The following is a 22638-nucleotide window of genomic DNA, read 5'->3' as shown; positions in this document are numbered from 1 at the left end:
AGAACTGACCCTATTACGCAATGGAGTTGGACAGCTTGGCTTCCAGGTAGATGCTGAAGGCATTGTCACAGAGGTGGAGAAGTACTCGTTTGCTGAAACAAGTGGTTTACAGATAGGAGCTCGTATAGTTAGGGTTTGTGAACAGCCCGTCATATCGCTCACCCATCCACAAATGATGCAGCTACTACGAACTGCTGTTAAAGCAAAGATAACTGTCATCCCCCCAGAAGAAAATGGAAAACCAAGAAGGTAAGCCAGAGCACAGTGTGTTAACTGACAAGATGTGAGAACTTAGCAATTTTCAATAATACAAATAAAAGTATTTCTGGTAGCCCTCAAGCATATACATGAATTTCCAGTTGTGAACCATGGCTGGAACTAGAATAAGGTTATTGGGGAAGGGGGAAAGACAAATGAAATGACCAGTGTCAGTTTGTTTTCTCGTACAGGCAGTACTTATAGCAATTTTACCGATGGGATCCCTGGTCTTTGCCAGTACTTCTCAATACTTTCAGTAAAGGTAGGCAGACAGTGTGTGTGTGTGTGTGTGTGTGTGTGTGTGTGTGTGTGTGTGTGTGTGTGTGTGTGTGTGTGTGTGTGTGTGTGTGTGTGTCTGGGTGGAAATGTGTCCCATTTCCTCTATAAAATATGGAAGAAAACAACTGGTATAACCCTTTTATGTGATACTGCAACACAGTACCTAGACTGAGTTACCTGTCTTCATTCTCCACTCCATTGCCCTTCACATGATAAATGGGTGGCTTACTTTCTTGCTTCATCTTAGTCATAACTGGGAGATCTTCTCTTGCTAGCATTCAGCTTTTCAGAATGCATCTGTCTGACACCTCTTTCTTAATATCACAGCTGTGTAAATTCACACAGCTATAGTCTGTGATACAGAGGTTACAAACTGGCAACCATTTTACTACTGTCCAAAATCAATGGTGACCTTGGGTCTTCTTGACAGTATCGAAGTTGGGTTTATCGAATCCAGACTTACTGATCCCACTGTACAGATGTAATTAACCACTGCAGTGGTCAGTGCTAAAAATGTTTTTACATTGCTTTTGCAGGGGAAACCCTAGGCACCTTCAAATCTGGTGTCCCTACCCCTATACCCTCTGATCTCCAAATATAGTCATTCTAAGGTTGCACCAGCTGAAAAAAAATATGTAAAATTATTTTCTCTTTCTTTTGAGTTAGTGCGATATCAGAGCAGTAAATTTAGAGATTGGGGCTGCCTCAGTCCCTCAGATGTCCCTATTTTGGCGGAACATACATATTTTAAGGCCTGATTTATCACTGCACATAACGTATCCATTTTTGGAGGTATGTCCTTATTTTCAAGATTACCTTACCGCTCCACATGATGTTTCTATTTTTGGAGGTATGTCCCTATTTTCAGGTTTCATTTACCCCTTAACTCAACTTTCTGAATGCCCTCAACACTTGTGATTTTTGAAATTGTCTAGTACACAGAAAACCACACGTCACACGATATGAACAACCTACTAGTGGCACCAATAGTTTAAAGAAAGAGGACATACATTTTACATTTCTGTTTTTTCAGAAGCTAAAATAAATGACCTTGTGTAGTAGAATTTTGCAACACAGTTTACTGAAATCTACAAATTTGACACTGTTACCTTGGTAACATGCTTAGATTTTTCCACCATTTTGTCATTCTGTTTTTTTCCTACTGGAAAGGAAGAGTTAAGTGCTATTTGGCATTCAAATGCTAATTAGATGTCCAGATTTGTGGCTGGTTGTACCTACTTTTCAATGGCTTTTGCACCAATTTTCAGTGTCTGCTGGTTGAAAGCTACAGTCTGCCCCCACACTGAGGATGCAGGTCAGTACAGCCTACTATAAAAATATTAGCAGTAGATCGACGGTCTCTTAATTATATTGTGACAGCCTGCCAGGCATCAGTGCGAATGAACTCACTAGACACTGAATGGTATAATTATGGTTCATAGATTCAAATACACCTATGACCTTAGGGGTTAGGTTATTAAAGAAGTGGGGGAGGTGAGACAGAAATGTATCATTTGTAAATAGATTAATGTATGGATTTTTGTAAGATTTCTTTGTGCATTTCACAGTTTTGATGAGGTGGTTTATCAGTTCTGCATTTTAGAGATATAGTCATTTTTAGCTGCAAAACCATTTACCTTCTTATTTCAAACTGTATCTTATCAGAGAGGTAATGGTCCATCCTCTTCCATATTTTTACGGTTTTCACTATGAATTTTTAAATCACACATCTATGAGGAATATTTTGTCATATTGTACAACTCAAAAATAATTGCAAAACACCAATTTTTTTTTTTTTTTTGCAGGCGGCTAAACCCATCTGCTGCAAGTCTTTGTCCCCACCCCACTTGTTTATTCCAAGACTGGATAGCAGTGGAAATTAGGATAACTTCTGATTTAAAGTGCAATTTGAACTCACACATTTAGCTATACCGCTGCACTTAAAGAAATATAAACACCAGCACATCTCATATCAAGAAAATATGATGGGTGTAACAACATGTGGACAGAGACACAACAACAGATTACAAAACCCCTTCTTATGGCCACTAATGATTGAAAAATGAGAGGAAACTCAGTGACACAAGCCAGGGTATAAAGTGAGACATCTAATGAGAGACTGCACATGGCATGATTTTTAGTACATACTGTATAAGCATAGCAATTGCCACAAATTTTTAAAAAGAAGCGGAGGGAGGCTCCTGAGAACAGATACAGCAAAAGAAGAAAAGTGTGTTAAGCAACAGATTGACTTCCACATTATCTTGTTTAATATCATACAGTGTGTAATATCTGATTGTATTGCTTAAAAAGCAGGATTTTCATTGTGTAATAACTAAGGTTTCCAACATTCCAGCTGTGATAGACTTGCCTGCCTCACAGCTAAATGTGGACCTTACTAGTAGATGACAGACAGGGCCTAGTATTAAATGGGCCTTAGTAGTAGATGACAGACTGAGCCTAGTATTACAATGGGCCTCAGTAGTAGATGACAGAAAGGGCCTAGTATTACAATGGACAATACTAGTAGATGACAGACAGGAACTAGTATTACAAAGAAGAGTATGATTATGATAGCTTTTGTTATTACTTTACTTAGAAAACTCAGTGCTGGTGGTGCTGTATTGCCATCAACAGTTCTGGAAATTTCTGGAAAGTACTTATAATCTTTCCTAATCTCAGGCAAAATAATTAATACCAGGTAAGAGGTTAGCATAATATTGGCCTGTGGACCATTGAATTGGTAGTGGAATTCATTTTGCAAATGTTTTTCCAGTTGGAATTACAACTATCAACAAGTTGAAGGTCATCACTTAGGTTTCATTATACTGTGGCTCACGCCTTTCAGCCTATTAGTGTTTAGATCTCGTGACTGGAGGTGACTGGATGTGACCACTGAATCATATGCATAGTAGTGAGTCTGTAGCAGTGACAGCAATGATGCAGGTCATCTTCTGTCTTGGTGCAATACTGACCTAACACTGCTCTGTCTTCAGCCATGAGCAAGACAGTTTCAATGGTAATACATGCTTTATATCAACTAACTCGTAGTATAACATTCTAAACTTTCAAAAATTATAAAACAGCATCATGCAATATTAACTGTTTAAATAACAGTGACCCTTTAAAGTTTCTGCTGTTACTACAAGCTATATGTTTACCTGTATTTCAATAGAAGTACATCTACAGTCGTTACTGATCTTGCTTTGCTAGTAAGTTGAAATCACACATTATTTCCCTGTTCTATTTTCTAAATTCTCCACTCTGAAACTTTCTGGATAGTAATACGACTGAGTGGCAGAGGGCAGTAATGGTGACATTCATGATCTGTATTTGTGTTAGTTAAGGTGACCATAGTTGTGAAAAAAGACATAAAAATTACCAGTGCAAGACTAAGCAAGTTATGTCCCTCAGTGCTCAGATAGATTGTAGAGATTTACAAAACATAAAGAAGGCATGAAAACACACTCTTCTCAAATACTGTTGAAAATTGTGTTGCGAAAGCTTAAAATACTTCCCTTCTCCAGCACAAAGTGGAAGTAAGAATTAAAAATAATCACAGACATCCTTTTAGAATCATCTTATGTAGTCAGACATTTAAATATCATTCTGGTAAAAAGAAGAGAAGATCTCTTCCTTGTGCTGACTGATTTAGTAAGCTCTCAACCTCTTATGGCTTGAACTGGAGACAAAGTCCAAAAAAAGAAATCAGGAACAAAGGTTTCAAATCAGTGAGACTTTTTAAATGCTAATATTGCTGACTTTAAAAGGTGAAATAAGTGAAATTTTATTAGCATCCAATTTCAGAGGTAAAAGAAGTCTGTATCTTTAATGGTTGTCATTATTTGTTGATTACAAGTTGCCACCTCTTGGCAATTACCAATTTTAAGGGCAGAACAAAATTCTGAGCCAAAATCAGTTATATCCCTGAAAAACAGGTGTACTTCAGCGGTATGCTGGTATGCTATTCTTGAGGCTTCCTGTTTCATAATTGGGCATCTCTATAGCTGTTATCCAGGTAAGTCATTGTGTTGATTGAATTCCATTAAGCTTTGAAGTGACATGGACGGGGAGAAGAATACTTAAAGAATGTATCGCAACACAAATTATTCATCACTACCAGCTACATCGGATAAACTGCACGATCAGAACAATCAAAGTATGTGTTTTAAAACAATTATGCCTTATACTGTTTGTACTGAATTTCAAGGTCATTAATATAGAATGAAGTAAGAATGAACAATCATATTTCACAGCCTCACAACATCTGCTGCCATGTATGCATTTCTTGTGGGTATGTTTCTGTGTGCATATGTATGTATGAAGGTATAGGTAATGCATGGAACACTGTGATTACACTCAAATATCAGTTAAAAGACAACCTAGTTCAACACTACTCTAGTGTCAGACCCAATCTTAACAATTGTTAAGCACCCCTAAGCACTGTTAAGATTACATCTTGAGCTATGTGCTAATAGCTGACAGTGCTGACCAGAAATAATAACCGCAGAACGGCTTTATTTCAGCCTTCTTTCTACCTGTTGTCCAGAGGATTACAGTCAGTTAAAACAGATTTAGGAATCAGCTACTTCCCTTATAGGTTCATAGGTTCATAGGTTCATACTAGGCTATCTGCCCTAGGGCATTTATAAGCCTAGCCAGAATGTGTTTGGCTTTCACCACCCATTTTAAATTTATTTTGCTATGCCCTTTTTCGAGGTTAGTATACTGTGCCTCTGTCTAACAGTGACACAGAAGTGATACCCGGGGTAAACCTATGATCTCCCATCCACTCATCAAGATTCCTCTTGAAGAGAGTCAATGAGGGACTCTGCCTAACCTGGACTGGGATTTTATGCCAGAGTGAAGGGAGCCTCTGGGTTATGATTCTGTCCCTCCAGCATGTCCTATTTATTTCAGTGCTGAGGTTCAAGTCTCTCAAGCGCGTAGCTCGATGGGATTTGGATTTTCTGAGGTGCAGCATGTCCATTAATTCCGGGTTGGACATGGCTTTATACGTCAGGCACAGATCGCATCTGAACAGGTGGTATGCCACTGAGTAGAGCTGGAGTTTCTTTAACCGGGCAGCATATGGCATCTGTTTGAGCCCTTTGATCCTCTTGGTGAGGTACTTTTGGGGTCTTTCCAGTTGCTGCAGGTGTCTGGTAAGGTACATCCCAAAAGGGGAATTGTACTCAATTATGGGCCTGATGAGGGATGAGTAAAGAGGCATGATGACCACCCCTGATCTAGATGTGAATCCCTTCATGATTAGGTGGGCTATATAAAATGTTTTTCTAACCACTTTGTCCACATGGCTGTCAAATGAGAGATTGCTATCAACTTGGGTCCCCAGGTCTCTAATTACTTCTTCTGTACTTAATGGATTACCACCTATGTGGTAATTTGTGGGCACTTTGTTTTTGCCAAAGGGGATGACTATACACTTTTTGGCATTTAGCTTGAGGCCATGGCTCTGGCACCAGTTGTCTGTTTCTATGAGGCCCTTTTGGAGGATGCTTGTGTCGGCTGGAGAGTCGATTATGGCGCCCAGTTTGCAGTCATCTGCAAACTTGGTCAGCCATAGTCCTTCCGTGTTGGCCTGTACCTCCGAGAAATATATACCGAACAAGAGAGGTCCCAGGACTGAGCCTTGTGGGACACCACTTGTAACTGGTTTGGAGTCTGACATGGCTCCAGCAATTCTAACCATGTGGGTTCTGTCCTTGAGCCAGTTTGCAATCCATCTAGTGACATAGGGGTTTATATTTAAGCTGGTGAGCTTATCTATAATGCCCGAGTGGGGTATTGTATCGAAGGCTTTTGCGAGGTCCAGGTAGGCTGTGTGGACCACCTTCCCCTCGTCAATGGCCTTGGTGACTGTTTCAAAGAAATCAACCAAGTTTAAGAGGCAGGATCTGCCCTTAACAAAGCCAAACTGGGTAGGATCCAGTGTCTGTAGGTCCCCAATATCTTTATTTATGAGGTCCATGATGATCCTTTCCATAGCTTTTCAGACCAAGCTAGTCAGGCTTATGGGGCGATAGTTTCCAGGATCCGTTGAGGCACCACCTTTATGGAGAGGGACTACTGTTGCTGTATGCCACTCTTTGGGCACATATCCTGTAGTAAGGCTGAGATTGAGCAGAAGTTTTATGTTTGGGTTTAGCTCTTCTTGGAGTTCATGTAGGACACAACCCGGGACACCGTCTGGTCCCATTGATGCTGTGTTTTTGCTTTGGAGAGCGGCTCTTACCTGAGCATCTGACATGTCAGGGGCAGCACTCTGCTGGGATAGATATTTGCCCTTTTGGTGGGAGGGAGAAGTTTGTGCTGAACCTGTCAGCTAGGATGTTGGCAATGTCTGTGGGTTTGGTGTATTTTTGTCATTTTGGACTAATTCTGAGCATATCTGGGAATTACCACCCAGGTTCCTAAAATAACTAAAGAAAGCCCTGTGATTATCCTTAGTGTCCTGTGCAATTTTTCTCTCAAAGCTGGCCTTAGACAATTTTATGAGTGCCCGTAGTTTTTGCTAATACTGATCAGTGATGCCTTCCCTTTTTGGGATTTTGCTCTATCATTTAGTAGCTTCCTCCTTCTATTGTATAGTTTGTTTATGGCTGGGGTCCACCAGACAGGACGTCTGCCTTTGGAGGATTGGGTCTTGGTTTTATATGGGATCGCATGATCCATGCATTCCTGAAGGTGTTCATAGAATGCGTTTATAAAGGATTTTGCGGTCTGGGCTGTATTTTCCACAGGCCCGGGGGCTTTGAAGGATTCCACCTCAGTTTTGAGGAGTGTGAAATTTGCTTTAGAGAAGTTTTTCACTGTGGTTTTCTGGGCAGGGGATGGGGTTGGGATGTGAATATCCAGTGAGATTAGTTTATGGTCTGATCTTTCCAGTGAGGGATACATTTCTGGTCTGGAGCATAGAGTCCCCATGTTGGTGATGATCAGGTCCAGTATGTTTTCCCCTCTTGTGGGAGTGGTAACAAGTTGTTCCATAGCATTTGAGTTTATAAATTCTAGGAACCTTTGGGCTAGGGTGTTGAAGCTAGAGTAATGCTCCCAGTCTATGTTTGGGTAGTTGAAGTCACCCAATATAATGGTGTTTGGAGAGACCTTCATATTTTCCAGTGTTCTCAGGAAGGCCGAGTGGGGTTCCTGGGTTTGGGAGGGTGGTCTGTAGCAGGCTATGAACTGGAAGGCAGTTTTACCCACTGTTAGTTGCACATGGATAGTCTCTGATGCTTCGTGCTTTGCCACCAACCTGGAGGTGTGGGTATCTTTGATGAATATTGATATTCCCCTTCCTTTTGTGGTTCGGTCCAAGTTTTGGGGCAAAAGCATGGTATGAGGTATAACCTGGTAGTGCTGGGGTGCTCTCAGGAGCCCTGAACCAGGTTTCTGTTACTGCACAGATATTGATGTTCTCCATGCTAATGAGAGTTTCTAGTGCGTGCATCTTGAGGTTTAGACTTCTGGCGTTGAGTAGCATTACTCTAAGTTTCTTATCCCTTGTGATACCTATGGAGGTGGGTTTGTCTTTTGAGCCTTGCCTAAAAAAGGCACTATGGTGGTAGCAAGAGCCTTTGCCAATATCTGAAAGCCCAGGGGTGACAGGTGCAAGCCGTCCCTAGCAAAGCATCGTGGCTTGTCGAGCATATCATCCAAGCTGACAGGCATTGGATCCCCTTTGAATGACACCAGTACTTAAGCCAATTGTTGAAATTGATCATCTTGTCTTCATAATGTGGCATCATTCTTGGTGAGGGTAAGATGCTACTCAAGGTCAGGGTCATACCGGCCTGGGCTACATGCTCAGAAAGCTCCTCTATGTCTCTTTTCATGTAGTCCAGGGAGGTACGTCTCAGGTCATTCACACCAGCATGGACAATGACTGAGTCATATTTGTACTTGCCTTGGAGTGACCTGAGTGCTTGTGTTATGTTGCAGATCCTAGCACCCGACAGGCTGCTTACCATGACCCTCTCCTTGTTCAGCCTGGTGAGCGGGACATCAATGTGCCTGACGATAGAGTCACCTATTACAAGTGTATCAGGTATGTTGTTTAGTCTTAAGGGCTGTGACTGTTCAGCACACTGGCTTTGTGAGATATGTGTTGCACGTGTTTTGTTTTGGGGTAGCGGTTGCTTGAGTGTCTGCTTTGGAGGTCTCTGCTGCATAGGCAGATCTTTATTTAGAGCCTCCGAGTATGTTTTGTGTGATTATGTGTTTGGTTTGCTGTCGTGGTAGGTCTATGTGAGACTGGAATTGTAGTGAGTGTGGTTTCCTTCTCCTCCTGACTGGTTATGCCAGTACTGAGTTGAGAGAGCTTAGCCTCCAGTTTGGCTATATGGTTGCATCTCTCACATGTGTTGGAATTTGTTGGGAGGAGGAGAGGGTTGTCTGTGTACATGAGGCAGTTGTAACATTGCCTCAAGATTCCAAGATTCACCAGCTGGACCAGAGAGGAGATTGACAACTGACCTTTGGACATGCTAGAATAATATTGGGAATTCCTTTATAATTGAAAACAAGGGCCAGTGGGGAGTGAGGGTGTAGTGCTTTTAATTTTAGTGCTGACTTATATAATTGCTTTAGTGAGCAAGTGCCAGGTAACTTAAGTGCAATGTGTTACAGGTAACTTAAATGCAAAAATGACAAACAGTAACTTTCTTTCAAGTGAAACAAGGAAATAAGTACAGTAAGCAATGCAGATATCACTAGTGATCCACAGAAGTGCTGAGAAGCCGTGTATTAGGTGGAATTAGCGTTCCAGGGAAATAACAAGCAAACAAAACAACAAGCATATAAATAAAGCTAGATTCAGCAGGCCAGGATCTAATCTATGCTACAGCAAACAAGGTGTACCAATTTCAGTAAAATACAGTTCAAATATTCAGGCACTATAAACCTTTAACCAGAAATTCCCAGCTCAGAAGGGCAGAGTCCAGCCTCTCCTCCCACAAGAGTGCAGACCACGAACCCTCTTAATGTAAAATAACTGGCCTGAACGCCGAAGTGCTTAAACCAGAATTAATACACTTTTAGAATAACAGACACTGAGCCCTGATTCAGTAGTTCCCAACCTAGAAGGATGAAAGCTACCTGTCCTGCCACCACAGTGCATGCCACAAACCTTCCTAATGTAAAACAACTGGTCTGAAGCCCAAGTGCTTAATCCAAAAGACTTAGAATGATAGCTACACTTTAATCAAGTTACTACCAAGCAGTAATAAATACAATTGAATACTTTAGAGAATGCCTGAATTAGTGCTCAAGTTACACAAACAAAGCTAGATCCAGCAGGCCCGGATCCAGTCTATGCCACAGCAAACAAGGCGCACCAACTTCAGTAAGAAGCAGTTCAGATATGCATGCACTATAAGCCTTTAACCAGAAATTCCCAGCTCAGAAGGGCAGAGTCCAGCCTCTCCTCCCACAAGAGTGCAGACCACGAACCCTCTTAATGTAAAATAACTGGCCTGAAAGCCCAAGTGCTTAAACCAGAATTAATACACTTTTAGAATAACAGACACTGAGCCCTCAATCAGCAGTTCCCAACCTAGAAGGATGTAAGCTACCTGTTCTGCCACTACAGTGCAGACCACAAACCCTCTCAGTGCAAAACAACTGGTCCAAAGCCCAAGTGTTTAAACCAAAAGGCTTATAATGAGTTACACCAAGCAGTAATAAATACAATTGAGTACTTTTAAGATGATGCAAAAGTAAAATAAAGTAGGTAGAAACACAAGTACAGTAAAAGCAGATGAATTTTTTTTTTCTGAACAAGTGCTGAGATCAAAGAAACAGATTTGAGTGCTGAAACTAGAAAACTGGCTAGTTATAAGAAAAAAACTAAGCTAGAAGGCTTCCCTCCAACACAGAAGGGCTTGGGGGCTCAGAAGCCTACAAACAGTGTATACCACTTAACAGGAAAGGCAGGAAACAAGCTTAATTTTTTTTCTGTTTCCCAGATGCTCTCTTTGTACACAGTAGGAGTGCCTGAAATCAGAATATGATCTCACTGCACTCAGTTGAGTGAGCAAATGAGATGGGCCCAGAAGAAGTATCCAAACACAAATTTACAAGAGGGGCAGGCAGTTTCAAGGCCACTAAGATTAACACCAAAACAAAAACAGGGTGGGTGGGTGGGACTAACTGAAGAGCAGAGTCAAAACTTCCAGTTCAGTTAATATTCCTGCAACACAGTTAAAATCTATTTAAATACTGTATTTTGTGAAAAAAAGTGCAGATAAAGGAACTTAAATTCTCTTATACGTCCAGTTGAATACAGCTAGTTCTTAGATGGCCAAAGCTGAGGTTTTTAAGCAGAAAATATTTCACACTGTACCACTTAAATAGGCAAGGACAGGAAATCAAAGAATGTGGCTACCCCCACACCTGTAATTACTAGCAAATAATAAAATTCAGAAAACACTGACTAACTTCCAGTTCAGTTAATATTCCTGCAACACAGTTAAACTCAATTTAAATACTGTATTTTTGAAAAAAAAAGTGCAGATAAAGGTACTTAAATTCTCTTATACATCCAGTTGAATACAGCTAGTTCTTAGCCGGCCAAAGCTGAGGTTTTTAAGCAGAAAATATTTCACACTGTACCACTTAAATAGGCAAGGACAGGAAATCAAAGAATGTGGCTACCCCCACACCTGTAATTACTAGCAAATAATAAAATTCAGCAAACACTGACTAACTTCCAGTTCAGTTAATATTCCTGCAACACAGTTAAAATCTATTTAAATACTGTATTTTTGAAAAAAAAAGTGCAGATAAAGGTACTTAAATTCTCTTATACGTCCAGTTGAATACAGCTAGTTCTTAGCCGGCCAAAGCTGAGGTTTTTAAGCAGAAAATATTTCACACTGTACCACTTAAATAGGCAAGGACAGGAAATCAAAGAATGTGGCTATACCCACACCTGTAATTACTAGCAAATAATAAAATTCAGCAAACACTGACTAACTTCCAGTTCAGTTAATATTCCTGCAACACAGTTAAACTCAATTTAAATACTGTATTTTTGAAAAAAAAGTGCAGATAAAGGTACTTAAATTCTCTTATGCATCCAGTTGAATACAGCTAGTTCTTAGCCGGCCAAAGCTGAGGTTTTTAAGCAGAAAATATTTCACACTGTACCACTTAAATAGGCAAGGACAGGAAATCAAAGAATGTGGCTATCCCCACACCTGTAATTACTAGCAAATAATAAAATTCAGCAAACACTGACTAGCTTCCAGTTCAGTTAATATTCCTGCAACATAGTTAAAATCAATTTAAATACTGTATTTTTTGAAAAAAGTGCAGATAAAGGTACTTAAATTCTCTTATACGTCCAGTTGAATACAGCTAGTTCTTAGATGGCCAAAGCTGAGGTTTTTAAGCAGAAAATATTTCACACTGTACCACTTAAATAGGTAAGAACAGGAAATCAAAGAATGTGGCTACCCCCACACCTGTAATTACTAGCAAATAATATAATTCAGCAAACGCTGACTAACTTCCAGTTCAGTTAATATTCCTGCAACATAGTTAAAATCAATTTAAATACTGTATTTTTGAAAAAAAGTGCAGATAAAGGTACTTAAATTCTCTTATATGTCCAGTTGAATACAGCTAGTTCTTAGCCGGCCAAAGCTGAGGTTTTTAAGCAGAAAATATTTCACACTGTACCACTTAAATAGGCAAGGACAGGAAGGATATGTAAGGACATCTCTTGCTGTCTGTTTGACAGTGCTTCCAAACTGCTTTACTAGCTTTCAAAGCTAGCACATTTTGCATTTTCTTTTTCTGTAAGTAGTAGTACATGAATTTAGTAAATCGCTTTGCACTACAAAGAATTATGAATGAGTCTCCAACTGAAATCCTATATTATGTACTCCCAAAACAAAAATCAACTTTTGATAGTATATTTGCTATATATGAAATGTTGTAGGAAATGGGATTCAGCATTCAGCCAAATTTATTTTCAAGTAATCTTTTTCTGTCATTTATGATTTGATGAAAATGGCATTAAAGAAAAAGACATTTACTCATATATTTGAAAATCTATCTGTACTAACTCATTAATACCTTTAAACTATATTTAGAATGTGTGTTAGTGTGTGTGTGTGTGTGTGTGTGTGTGTGTGTGTGTGTGTGGTCTCACGCGTGCGCGCGTGTGTGCATGCATACACGTCTCTGTGTGTGATATAATATATATATATATATATATATATATATATATATATATATATATATATAAATATATATGAGAGAGAGAGAGATAAACACTTAAATACTTTTTTGCAAAACAGTGGAATGTGAAGAAGTCTGTTTATTATCTGTACCCAGTACAATTTTTATTTACTCACAGTTTAAACCTTGAGTTCAACTCCACTGTTAAACTTGCATGCTTAGCAATTTATTGCTAATGCAAAATAGTGGATTAGTTGTTAGGGTTCACAGTCACCTTCTATGACAAATATTAAATTATTTAGTTTATTAATGTAAATGTGTAGCATTTACCTCTCAAAATACATAAAATAGGGCAGGCACAGACTTGGGAATCAGTACTTGGGTTATGACAGTTTCATGTTGATTTGCTTAATACCTGCATAAATTACCATGTTTAGAAAAGAGAAGACAAAAATAGCATCACCAAATGGTACACCCATAGCCAGTGCAATAAATTCGAGCAACTCGAGCTGATTTAGAGCAAAGATACTGCAAATATAGTAAATTGTTCAAAGTTTGCAACAGTCTTATTATGAAAACTGGTATCATTTGCCAGTGAACATACAGGTGTTTTGAGTGCGCTATTGTGATAATGTTTATCATTTTGTTCAGCCTACAGTTTATTGGTTTAATGATAGAAACAAATGTAGAATGCTAAAAATGATCATAGGGATTCTTCACTTGAATGGGAAATAATGGCGTTTGATAATCCCACTTTCTGTAGTTTTACATAGACACCTGACTCGTGTTTATGTGGAACTTTACCACCATATCCCCAACTAGTATGTTACATTTCCTGAGGCCCCATCACTTCTGCAGAGGGTAAAACTTGGCAAAATGGACTTTTGATGAGTTTGTGCTTGATGATAAGGATTGATTCAGCTGTGAACATAAAATTGTTCAAATGTGCGGTTGTGACATGTTTTTCATTCTCTTCAGCCACCATTTTATCAGCTTAGTAATAAACAATGTAGAATCCTAAAAAAGAAGATGAAGCTAAATTTTTAAACAACTCTCGTAGTTTTGTCTATCAGGACGTGGGTTATATTCATGTTGTGTTAAATAATGTTCTCTTTACTGTTAAAAGCAGATTTATCTTGTAAGTTTTCTATTGATGGAAACAGCTCATCTTCTGCATTTTATATAAAGGACATCCTTTATTATGTTGTAAAGTTTCTATTTTCATTTCTACTCCATCCTTCTTCATTTCTTACTTAGCAGTTGCACAGATGTTATAAATGATTGGGAATTTAGCCAAATATGTAGAAATGCTAAACATTTGCTTAGACAAAAGCATCAAAAGCTCAGAGCATTTAGAGTATGACGACTGGAACAAATGCATAAATGGTTCTGAGTGCTTAAATAAATGTTCCAGCTACTCTATTATTCATTAGTACAAATGTTTAGCTCGGTTAGAAAAGCGATTCAAATGCCCTATGTGCTTAGAAGGATGGTTCAAATTCTAGGAGCATTTGAATGACACTGCAAGTGTTCCAGCTATGTGTGGAACTGCTTGAAATGTTCTGAGTATTAAGCACAGCATTGTGGATATATCAGTCTAAATGCCTAAATGACTTTAAACAAATTATCCAAATGCTTAAGTTGCACAAATGCCCCATGTGCTAAAATTGTTCAGCAAAATGTGTAATTATTTCAAAGAATTCTTTACATGTTGGTCGGTTTTATTATAAAGATGTCTGCTCGGTCATAGGATAGCTTAAAGAACACTGCACATTTGCAACACTGCTTCAGGCTGTTTAAGGACTCAGGAAATTGAAGGGGTCTGAGCACTCAAAGGGATCTATTTCATGTATTTGAGACAAAATGCATTAACACCCCAACCCATTAAAGAAAAGTTACTGCATTATAATAGTCAAGTAAGTAACCCCTACACAACTCAAATTTCAAAAATATTTTCCCAAACATGTCAAGCCTCCTCTGTACTCCATATGTGGAGGTCATCACCACCTGCTACATATACATATTACTTTAGAGGTTGTGCAGCCATTAAACAAGAGGAACCACTGTTTCCCAACAACCATCCTGACAAAATAACTTGCCATCAATGGCTCTACTCAGCAAGATGAAAAAGTGATATTAAAAAGCTCAAAGAAATAGGACTTATTTTGCCAGGAAAGGACAAAATGTGGTACTCCCCTACAGGCAGGTGAGTGCAATGCTCTACATGTTTTGCAAAAATATTGTGGTCAGTAAGAAAAATATTCCAAATGCTACAGGCATTTTGAAAATGCTCCATAATGTTAGCAGCACATTTGGGAGACTTTGGGAGACTTTTGGACTGAAATGTTATGTTTTTTGACGTATATGTCCCATAGAATTGACTGGTAGAAAAAGCCTTTGATAGTATTGATCATATTGTCTTATTCAGAAACTTCTTGGGCTTTCCCCTGCCAGTGGACCAAATCAGTAACCAACTAATTACCTCACTAAAAGGATGGCAAGTGTACTCTTGCACTGAACCAAGTCAGAGATAAAACACTCCATTTCAGGTGTCCCCCAGGGATCAGCATCAGGACCATTTCGACTGCAACTTTTTTCAGAAACTATACATGCAGTCAATCTAAAATCACTCAGTCCTTTACACCTATAACCTGCCATTTCTACAGTCCAGCAAACAGTTCACCTTTATCCAAAGTCAGGTACAAGGTGGGTTTAACTCCATAACAAACTGGATAAAATGCTTGCACAAGTACCAAATGTAGTTCTGGAAAACTCAACAAATAGGTCAAAAGAATGAAAGCAATAGAGTTTACTGCAACATTCCTAACCTTGAATGCATTGAGACCTGTGAATGAATTCCTTAAATAGTAACTAGGCAGTGCTTTAACCTTGTCTTCCAGTACATATAAAAACTAAATAATATTCTTACACTTGATTCACAAACAGCAATGACACATCTTAATTCCTAAAAAAAAAATGACATCTGGATCCAACTAAAATCAACATACAACTCAAAAATAGTCTCTCACAGGACTTGTGTGGCAGTACTAAAAAAACTCTAATTCCTAGAAAACATACACCATATATAGTCTCCAATGGGACTCAAGCACATAAATAATTAAAAGCATTCTAATTCCTAAGATGGAATATGCTGCTCCCACAACACCAATAGCATCATCTTCTGACACACATTTAACACAAATGATCCTTACTAAATTAGGTGAATCTGCTATGCCCGCACATAGAAACACCACTGCTACACATTAAAAAATAAACAAATCATGTAATTGCTCTTTTTTACCCAGTTATTACATAAACAATAAACATCAACTTATTGTCTTCTTAGATCTATCAATAAAGACTCACTTATAACAAATCATCCATTTACAATCCATTCAGATGAAGGTTCCTACTAGAAAAGTGGTACCAGCAAGTTGGAATTCTGTCCCCTGGACCTATCAACCATATGGAACTTCCCAACCTTCGTTCTCTCAAAACTGCACTTGTACCTGTATGAATGTTTAAAGTACAGATGAACTGAAATCTCTTAGCAATGAATTGCTATGAGTTCCAATATTCAGACTGGGCTCAGTAAAGTTATGTTAGTGTACTTATGGTGGTGCTGCGGTAGCGCTGTCGCCTCACAGTATGACATTGTCCTGTTCGATTCTCAGCTAGAGCGTCTTCTGTGTGGAGACATGTGTGAAGGGGCGTACCTTTGTTGAAGGTTGTGTGTCAGGGCTGGCAACTTGCCACGTAAAAATCTACTGCCATTCATTAGCGGACCGGAGTTCCGCTGTGATGACCCGTAACCGGGAAAAGCCGAAAGACACAACAACAACTTAATTATCAGTGTTGTTTTGGTATTTTAATAACTTGAGTAACAGTGTATGACATTCTTATCATATGCATGCCTGGGTGTAATTGTTATACATTCCTGATAGCTTGGGACTTGGGGCATACTTTAAAGGGATCCATGCAACTTCTCAGTTACCTAACTGACTGACGCGAGTTAAGTATGTGCAACAACAGGTATTCTTCTGAAGGATCTGTATACCTTTCTGTGTTGCATTGTCTCTGTGGTGTGATGTAACACAGTGTGTTAAATGCATTTAAAGGGGCAGAATAGGTAGGCTTATTTTTTCCTTCTGCCACTAGACAAATATATTGCAATGTGCAGTGTGTTGTGTTCTCCTTGTCACTTCTTTCTATTAATGTTGTAAAGCAAAACTTGCTTTTGGCTCTCTGCAGATCTGACACACCTTAAGGCATGTTTTATGTTATCAGATGATCGCAAAACTGTAGTGCTAGGTTTGAAGCAGCAGTAAACATTGCATATTCCTTTTTGCAAGTCTCTGTACTTCATTTTAGCTTATAAAACACATCTTAGTCACACAAGAATACATCAGTGTGCTGACTGTGATGTCTTCCTGTATACAGTGAGCATTGTGTCTCAGAAAACTATGTTCATAGCACAGCTTCAGTCACCGTGATCATTTATGTAACATACAGACCATCGTCACAGCAGAAGCCTCAATTAACTCATTCTGTCAGCGGAAGTTTATATTAGACTTATCTGCTGCCTCTTTAACCAGTGCATAAGATGTCCCTCTCACTGCACTTCCAGATGCTTTTGCGGGAGAATATAGCAATAACCAATGATGTGGGTATGGTATATTGAAGATTTACCTACGGTTGGTGTAGGTTAATCACGAGGGTGAAGCTACTAACTTTTCTTAAATAATGCCCTTGTATAATGGCACGTGCTGCTCTTCCACAATTTTCCCATATCCTGGGACTTTCTTGATGTACTGCACATGCATGTGGGACTTTCATTCCCACACTTAGTGTATCAGTGCTGTGTAAAGGCAGCAATGGAGAAAGGAAGATCTCTGTTGCTTTTTTTTGTTTGTTTTTAATTAAAAAAAAAAGAAAAGAAAAACTGAGACTTTCAACATACAAGAGAGACAGGACAGAGAAAATAAAAGGATACTCAGGTATGTTTCTCTAGTTTTGCATAACGTATCTAATTATCTTTTTATTTTTGTCTGTCCCATCTCTCTCCTTAGTTTGTAGTCTCTGATTTTTGTCAGTTTTTTTGTAAATAAAACAAAGCAATCACAATACAATAATGCTGAAAGGAAAGTAAAATTTTTGCAGCATATATTAATGGAAAAAAGTTGGGGTGACTGGACTTTTTCCATTGATAATGCTCAAATTTTAAATCGGCACTCTGGTTAGGCTGAACAATCAGCCTGCTGCCTTTGGAATGTTAATGGACAGTCATTGTACAATAATGATTAGACCACCTCCAGTTTAGTACTGCTGGGTCACACAGTAGTCTCATCTTATTTCTTACTGACAACTCTGTATAGCAGTGGTTATTCAACATGTTTTGATTGAGTCCAATTTAGTTTTATTTCAAAACAGTGAAAAAATGCGTTTAAAATTTATTTGACTTGAATCATTTCATCAAACTGCAACTATAGAAAACATCATATAGAGGAAAGTACCTAAAAATTATTTTTGAAAGGGTCAAGCCACATATAGCTCCTACCCTTGCATAAGTATGTTAACTCCAGAATCATAGCACCAAGTTAAAAGAGAAAGATAAAGAAAAACAAAACCAGGGAGTCACTTCCACTAGACAAACTGCTCCAGCACTTGTTATCTATGTGTTATACAATTTATAATGTTGACAGTCAGCCATATAAACACCTTCCTATATTTCAACATATTTTTCCTTGTCAGTTATGGTTCTAGGTATAACTAGACTCTATTGTGTGAAATTAATTTTCAACCAAATATGCATTTCACTAAATGAGTTTATAACCATTGTTTAGTGTTTTATGAGTGAAACAAATGTCATTCACCCCAAAGAAGGGAAACCAGTTGTATCATAATACAAGTGAAACACACTACTTAAATCCATTATGTTACAACCAGTCATTCATTACAACCAAGAACCATTATCAATTAATGTGCCATGCACTGGGGTATACGACTGCATATTTTCTGGATCCACGGTCTGTGTTTCATGTGGTCACCAATACAGCCCTAATAGTAAGTAACCTATCTAGTTATGTGCATCTTTTCCTGTGTGTCTTGATATAACTGTATTATTGTGAGCGCAAATGTAGCTCTTTTTATTTGATGGTGTTAAGAGCGAGAGAGAGGAATGTGGGTAGCATATAATGCACTGCTTAACATTCCAGTTTACAGCTCAACAAAAGCATATATTTACTGACTCTCACTACAAAATGTGCGATTCATATCTTTCCCCCACATTCACTGTACATGTTATGCTGTGGTTTCCTATAGCATGATTCCAAACTACATTTATGCATACTTGTTACTTTCAGTTTAAAAAGGGTGATTCATTTTTTAAACTGAGCTTCAGTTCAGCCTGGCAGTACGACAAAAAATGCCATGGGAAGGCCAGGAATTTGTTCTAGTAACATACTCTACTACTCTGCAGCTTTAAATTCATGTGATCTAGTAACATACAGAGGGCTATATTGTAGTCGTAAATTCATGTGATCTAGTTGCATACAGAGGGCTACTCTGGAGTTTTACATTCATGTGATCTAGTTACATACAGAGGGCTACTCTGTAGCTGTAAATTCATGTGATCTAGTAACATACAGAGGGCTACATTGTAGTTGTAAATTCATGTGATCTAGTTGCATACAGAGGGCTACTCTGTAGCTGTAAATTCATGTGATCTAGTAACATACAGAGGAGCTGTTCTGTAGCTGTAAATTCATGTCATCTAGTTACATACAGAGGGCTACTCTGTAGTCGTAAATTCATGTGATCTACTTGCATACAGAGGGCTACTCTGGAGTTTTAAATTCATGTGATCTAGTTACATACAGAGGTCTACTCCGTAGCTGTAAATTCATGTGATCTAGTAACATACAGAGGGCTGTTCTGTAGCTGTAAATTCATGTGATCTAGTGACATATAGAGGACTACTATGTAGCTGTAAATTCATGTGATCTAGTAACATACAGAGGGCTATTCTGTAGCTGTAAATTCATGTGATCTTGTTACATACAGAGGGCTACTCTGTAGTTGTAAATTCATGTGATCTAGTAAGATAAAGATTGCTCTCAGCTGGTTATTTCAGACTACACTATAGATGGCAACATTGGTTTTGTACGGCCTCTTGTCGGTGAACCATGACTGACAAGTGATTGCTCATGTCATGTGTCATGCCCACATCATCAAGACTTTGCCTTAACAAACACACTGATATTATACCAACAGCCCTAGAGTTTATCTCTTGGAAGATCTCATCACTGGGGACAACTTTCTGAGCAGTCTTGATGTCACTTTTCTCTGATCAAGAAATTATTTTTACTCCAAGTCATTCCAGTGGTGTTTACTTTTTAGTACAAAAATAGAGCACTCTTTAGGGTTGAGGAGAACTTATATACTGCATACTCAAATAATCAGAAATGAGAATGTATCAAAGTGAAAAAAAATGCCTTCAATAAATTAAATCATAAATATACTGTTCTTTTGAATGTCAGTTTATCTAACACTTAGTAAATTTGATGTTGCATTTTTTCTTGGTAACTATCTAATTGAAAATCTCAGCCATTTTAAAAATCAGTAGAACAATAATTAAATGAGAAAAAAACATTTTAGCAATGTGATCCTTTGTGTGAAATAGTTAGTTTATTAATACAATATATTTTACTCAGGAGTTTTTCAGAGTTGTACTTGAAGTCGATACAAGAAAAGTACCCAAAGAGTGAAATCACTGTGGTAGAACCCAAGAATCAGAACCATGCGGATGAGACCTTGATGAAGCCTCAACTTCTCCAGCTTCTAAGAGCGGTTTCCCTACAGGAACCTCCAAAGCACTCTTTACCTGAGGAGAGGACAGAATTTCTCCGTAGTTACTCTGATAAAGTATCTGAGAGGTAAGGCATTCTCTCCAGTGCCTATGCAAATCAATGGTTGAAAGACTTTAGTGTCTGCTTTTTCCAGTTTATTTAGCTAACTACAAATCATGTATTGACTGTTATCTGCAGAATGATTCTTTAATTCCTTAAAAAAAAGCATCTTTTACTCTTTTCAGAAACCTTCTCATCACCAACATGCATGTACACTTACATTAGGCAAAGCATATTCCTCCATATCTTTATACTGCCGTTACTATTAACTGCAGAGGAAAGGGATTATTTTACTTTTATGGAGTTGTTGTTTTTCTTTCAGCTTTTCCTGGTTAGGGGTCGCCACAGCGGAACTCTGGTCCGCTAATGATTGGCAGTAGAATTTTACGGTGCCGAGGTGCCAGCTCAATGCCCAACGTTCAATGAAGGCATGCCCGTTCACGCATGTCTTTCAAATGCTACTCGACCACAGGGAGGACATGCAGATTCCACACAGAAGGCGCTCCAGCCAAGAATCGAATGGGAGAATCTCTTGCTGTGAGATGACAACGCTACCATTGCACCATCGCGGGTTACATTTTACTTTTATGGAGTAAATAACTATTTTGTAGAAGCACTTCTAATCTAGTAAGTTTTGTGATGCAAGTATACAAATGTACTGTAGCTGTAAATTAAAGACGGTAGTAATTTCTTAACATCCAGTTTTGCATGTTTTGATTATAACATACCGAGGAATCTGGGCAACTAACACTAGCCTCTAGAAGGATAGTGTGGAGCCATGCAATGTTCTTTTGCATTTGAAATGCAGCCAGCAATAAATGTTTAATTCCCTGTTGTTAGAGTGCTGAAATTAGGTGCTCTGGCTATGAGTGTGATGTAGGTATTTAGAAAATGAACTTCAGAGCATTCTGCAAATGGTACAATCTGCATGAAAATTAGCATACTGGGGGTGAAGTGCTACTCCTTAACTTACACCATCTTGATTAACTACAGGCAAAACCACAGCTAAGTATTAGCAATCAGCAATTTTGTGACATTAAAGAAATTCAAAGAAACCTCATGCATATATTTATCTATCTCTATCTATCTATCTGTGTCTACGTTGTTTCATTGAATCTCATTCCATTTCACCCCAACCACATCGCTGAAAACACAAATTACTGAAAACTCATTTCACTGAATCTCATTTCGTCCTGACCACATTGCTGAAAACACAAATTACTGAAAACTCATTTCACTGAATCTCATGTCACTGAACTGCAGTTAGTATATATGGCACTGTGTAGAGTACTGTAAGGCAAGCAAAAGGTATATGCCCTTTTCCCCACTATAGTGCGATCCTGGAGTTAGTATATATAGTTAGGGGGGTGGGGGCACAGCCCCCCACATTGGGTGGTGTGGGGGGGCTTAGTCCCCATCTTGTTTGTTTTATATTGGATTTTACCAAAAACTTCAAAACAATCCATTTTAAACAATAGACATGCATAGTTACAACATCAATGACTAACTCTCTCCAGAAGACAATATGCACTCAAACTAAGTGGGGGGCTATTCCCCCCACACCACCCAATGTGGGGGGCTGTGCCCCCCACCCCAACTATATATACTAACTCCAGCATCACACTACAGTGGGAAAAAGGGCATATACCTTTTAGTTGCCTTACAGTACTCTACACAGTGCCATATATACTAACTGCAGTTCAGTGAAATGAGACTCAGTGAAATGAGTTTTCAGTAATTTGAGTTTTCAGCGAAGTGGTTGGGGTGAAATGAAATTCAATGAAATGAGAATCAATAAAACAAAGTAGAGCCATATATCTCTAGATAGATAGATATAGATAGCGGTACATAGATATAGATATATAAGTATATAGACATGATATGGGAAAAAATGGCACCAAACAATGTTTACATTTAAAGTAATGATACTCAGATGACAATGCATTCATTTTTCAAAACGTCTCCAAAAGTTGATGGAGCTACTTGC

At 38.6% G+C, this 22638-nt stretch overlaps 1 protein-coding gene across 3 annotated transcripts in view; it reads left to right on the top strand.

Moving 5' to 3' along the window:
* Positions 1-22638, top strand: part of LOC122792925 (signal-induced proliferation-associated 1-like protein 2) — a 2084855-nt gene that overhangs the window by 1641598 nt on the left and 420619 nt on the right. For all 3 annotated transcript variants that reach the window (XM_044060495.1, XM_044060496.1, XM_044060497.1), the window contains 2 exons: positions 1-249; positions 20457-20678. The exon at positions 1-249 is cut by the window's left edge and continues 26 nt beyond it. In XM_044060495.1, coding sequence (XP_043916430.1) covers positions 1-249; positions 20457-20678 — 471 coding nt within the window. The remainder of the gene's footprint in view (positions 250-20456; positions 20679-22638) is intronic.

Source organism: Protopterus annectens, chromosome 2.part0 (genome assembly GCF_019279795.1).
Source record: "Protopterus annectens isolate FY-2018-M chromosome 2.part0, PAN1.0, whole genome shotgun sequence".
Lineage (NCBI taxonomy): Eukaryota > Metazoa > Chordata > Ceratodontiformes > Protopteridae > Protopterus > Protopterus annectens.
The sequence above is the reverse complement of the archived record's forward strand: the minus strand, read 5'-3'. Positions and strand labels throughout refer to the sequence as shown.